At 39.5% G+C, this 4,314-nt stretch overlaps 1 protein-coding gene across 1 annotated transcript; it reads right to left on the bottom strand.

Moving 5' to 3' along the window:
• Positions 1–2,396: 2,396 nt before the first annotated feature.
• On the bottom strand, positions 2,397–3,557 carry LOC140942128 (tetratricopeptide repeat protein 28-like). The gene has a single exon (XM_073391104.1). The coding sequence runs from the start codon at positions 3,312–3,314 to the stop codon at positions 2,397–2,399; it is 918 nt and encodes a 305-aa protein (XP_073247205.1). The 5' UTR covers positions 3,315–3,557.
• Positions 3,558–4,314: the final 757 nt, after the last annotated feature.

Raw genomic sequence — 4,314 nt, 5'->3', positions numbered from 1 at the left:
TGATGTCCTGAGAGTTTCATCCGACTTAAATGCTTTAATTTAGAAAACTATTAGCAATGAATCATTATTTTTAGTATTCAGTACGAATCGTTCTCTCACTCACTCACTTTGTAAATAATTTTTAATATTTTCTTGTGTGTTACAACTTAATTTTTAATTGTAAATAGCTTTTTATTCGCTATTTTATACTTAATAACTTACTATATTTATTTTATTTTATTCGTAAGTGTCTTCGGTATAGCGGTAAAGTAGCTGGGGGCGGTTTGTAAACTAATCCATATAGTGAAGTGTATGTACCACTTTAAATCAAGTATTCTATAGTCAGGGAAGTAATTATTCAAGTGCCTTTTTGGAATGGCAGTACTCAAATGCGGAGTAATCAGTAATACGAATAAGAATAATAATGGTCAAACGATGAGATAAAAATTAAACCTTCTTTTAATACTTGAGACAAAACTGCATGAGTGCATTTTCATCGGCTAAATGTTCACGTATCCAGTTCCGCACATAAGATTTGTTCGTGAAAAAAAGGAAAAATTCATACCATTTCCGAAAAAAGTTGGCACACTGTTGCATCCATCAGTTGCTCGTTCCCAGTGCCAGTTTCCTTGTGACTGTCCTTTTAATCAAAACAGTATGCGCGTTGCTCAAACGGAATGACTCAAAGTGTAGGAACTACTACTCTGTCTCAGTCATTCATTACACAATTACCACGGTAGTAAGGCCATGCCAATAAAGTAAGGAAATACCTTTTACTATTAATTTGTAGTATTTGCGTTTTACAACACACGCCTTGGTACGTGCTTGGTTTTCCACCGTTGCCTTATTCACGTGCGTACGTACGTAAGAATAAAATAGAAGCAATGTATGGAAGGTCTCGCGTAACGTATGTAAAAGTTGAATCACACTCATTTTTTAGGTTTACGCGCGAGCTTGCATACATTGCCTCTATTTTATATTTACCCGCGTACGTACGTAAAAATTAGGCGACCGTGAAAATCCAACCTTACATTGGTTGTCCTGTCATTGTTCTACAAAAAAAGGAACGCACCAATGACATTACGAGTCTTCATAACCATGCAATAACATCACGAATTAACTGACAGACGATCAATAACATCGCGACTTAATTGACCAATCAGGCCAATAATCAGAGTTTAATACCATCAACTGACTTGATACAACTCACTTCGACTCTGAAGATGATTACTGCACAGGTTGTCAAAACATCGGTCACTGTCAACAACAATAGTCCTATTCAGGACTACACAATTCACCCGGACGATCATACTCAACCTACTTACGAAATGACTACGGCCTGGGTTCACATCTTGGCAGTTTTGAATTGAATCAATGGGAGAAAACTAAATAATGTTGTTCGATTATCCTCCATTCAAACGGAAAGCTGTCCCAGCTAGGCCATTCCTAGTGGAAAATCTATTGCATAGAATCTCTTTTCTTCTAGTAGCTTTTTGTTGGCGCCTTAAATTTTTCTGAAAACTGTCTACTCTTACTCACTTTTTTCAGACACTCGGGAAACGCTCTGACTATTTCTCCTTGCTCATGAAACCTTTCGATATCAAAAGAACATTTACAGTCTAAATAGGTAAAGGCTAACAAAAAGCTATCAAGGCTGAAGCACACTATCACAAACATTAAAAAAAAATCATAAGATCACAAATCTAGGCGTGTACTATTTGTAATTTTGTCGACTTTCCATTTTCTGGCGCAGGACTGTCGTCTTCACTCATGTCTTGGGGTGATTCACGTGAAACGACCCTATTCTGTTGAGATATTAAGACAGCAATTACTGGGAATGAAATCGTCGTTTTATCCATTGATTAGGTTGAAATCTGCCCTTGCTAACTTGAAGTGTAGTTTGTTTAACATTTTCCAGAACGACTGATTGCTTACCTACGTAAGAAATAAAATCACTAGCTAGAATCATACATGCTTTTTAAGTTGTAATCAATTTGGAAACAATTTCCGATTCAAAATAGTTGGTGACTGATGCACATACGCTAACTGTCACAATTACTTTCAAAAGTGTCTTTATTTAGAGTGCATTGAATATTCAGTGTCTTAGGGTCGGTTTTTGTACAATTGCAGCGACAATTTCTCAAAAATGATAAATCAAGATGTATCTGCCACGTTATAAGTACCTGACAAAAAAGTCATAACCCTACCCCAAGCATCAGTGAGTGACGAACTTTTCGCGATTTGCCTGTGTTTCTCGCGAAAAAAACGTCAAACTGTTTTACTTCTTTTAAAAAAGTGAAAAATGTCTTTGTCACTGGGGTGACTTAACTTATGTTAGGATTATTCTTTGTATTCAATCCGCATTCAATCGGGTAATTTCAGCGTAAGTAATGGGAAATTAAAATGTTTTAAAATTGTTACGTATCATTTTCTAAAGCATACCTTTTCTTACCGAAATCAAAGGAAACGTTATCTCCAATCAGCATGAAAGGAGCCCACTGCCTCATTTCAGCGAAGCCGTTTTCTCTCATCCACCTCATGGCTTGGTGAAGAGATTCACTGGCGCTTTCCCCACGGACAAGATGCTCATAGAAGTAACTCATGAACTGCTTTGTTGCTTTGTCTTCTATTGCCCACAATGCCACCAACACCGAGCGTGCGCCGGACCCTAAGAAAGCACGAGCAATTCCAACCACTCCCTCGGCTCTGATCTGTCCGCGGGCACTATGACAACAGCTAAGGACTACCAGTTTAGCTCGCAGTCGAACTTGTGAGACATCGGCCATTGTCAACAGGTAGTCTTCTACTTGTGGAGTCCTATTCATAAAAGGCGGAGGGGCAAGAGCAATTTCTCCTCTTTCATCGTTACCGTGCGCAGCAAAATGAATAAGACTGACTGAACTTATTCTTTGGAGAACTGCCTCCTTCATGGCTTCCTCTCCTAGTAGAGTATGAGCTCCGAGCAATCGTCCAATCATCTCTGCTTCTTCTCTTGCAAAAGGCAGTCTACGCGGGGTATAAACGTTTCCATTGTAGCACACCTCACCAACAACAGGGTCCCCCACTACCAGTGCACCAGTCTGACTGTGATAGTCTACTGGACAGTCCTGAATGAGCTTGAGGGTTGTAAGAGAGGGAACGATACGGATCCTGAAGGTTTCTGACAAATATTTCTCATTCTCATCCACCAAGGCTGAAAATGGAACTTTGAACAAGAAGCGATCAGGAACAATGATGATTTCGCCCTCATCAAGTAAGTCAACCACAGGAGCGATGATCATTCTGTAAAAATCAGCAAAAGTAGGATACCGTTGCTGGTTCTCTTCTTCATTCATAAGGCGAAAATCTGGGGTATCGTGTTCGCGAGATGACTTGGGTGTTGAATCGTCATCGTTGAGAAGAAACCACGATCGATCTTCGCATTGCTCATCCTCTGGTAAAATATGAAGTTTTCGGAAAGTTTCGTTTGCAAAAAGATCAAGCACTTCCACATTGCGCCCTTTTTCCGAAAAGAAGTCATTGATGTCTACTTGTCGAAAAAGTATGGCTTCTCCGCTTTTAGAATCCACAGAAATAGATGCTGTCAATGATATGAAATATATAGACAACTACAATTTCTTTCTTTCTCCATGATTTTGCCAATCTCTATCCATGTCTGTGGACTGACTGATCTTTGTTTTTCTAGACAGTATCGAGTTGCCATCAAGTCTGATAGGGCTCTAGCTCGTCCGCGTTCTACAACAGATAGAGCTTCATTACGACTTCCAGTTTCACAGTACAATGCGCTTAGTACCAAGTAGCAACTGGCGTGCCTGTCAGTAAAGGATAGCTTAAATTATCTCTCAAGAAACTTCGCATGTACTCCAGCTTACTAACAGTGGAAAACAGATGTGATCTAGCTCCATTTACATCCCCTTCAAACAACATAAGCGTTGTGAGGTTACAGTGGGCATTTAACTCGACTTCAGAGAATCCAGACTTTTCACTCAGCAATAGTGCTTTTTTTTTAAGTATTCTTTGGACTTGCCAAATTCTTTGAGATGCAGAAACACCATTCCAAGGTTTCCGTAATCAGTTGCTTCTCCTTTTTTGTCTCCAGTTTCTTTTCTGATTGTAAGTGCTTTCGAGTGAAATTCTTCAGCCTTGCTCGTATTCGCCGATAAAGTAATACATGTTTCCTAAGTTTCCGAAATCTACTGCTTCTTCTCGTCTAAGGCCAAGTTCTTTGCTGATTTTAAGTGAGTTTTCATGATATTCCTTGGCCTTGAGGTAATCCCCGCGAAACCGAAACACCACCTTGCCAAGGATTCCGCAAGCAGCTCCTTCTACTTCTCT

This window comes from Porites lutea, chromosome 6 (genome assembly GCF_958299795.1).
Source record: "Porites lutea chromosome 6, jaPorLute2.1, whole genome shotgun sequence".
In the NCBI taxonomy this organism is placed as follows: Eukaryota; Metazoa; Cnidaria; class Anthozoa; order Scleractinia; family Poritidae; genus Porites; species Porites lutea.
The sequence above is the reverse complement of the archived record's forward strand: the minus strand, read 5'-3'. Positions and strand labels throughout refer to the sequence as shown.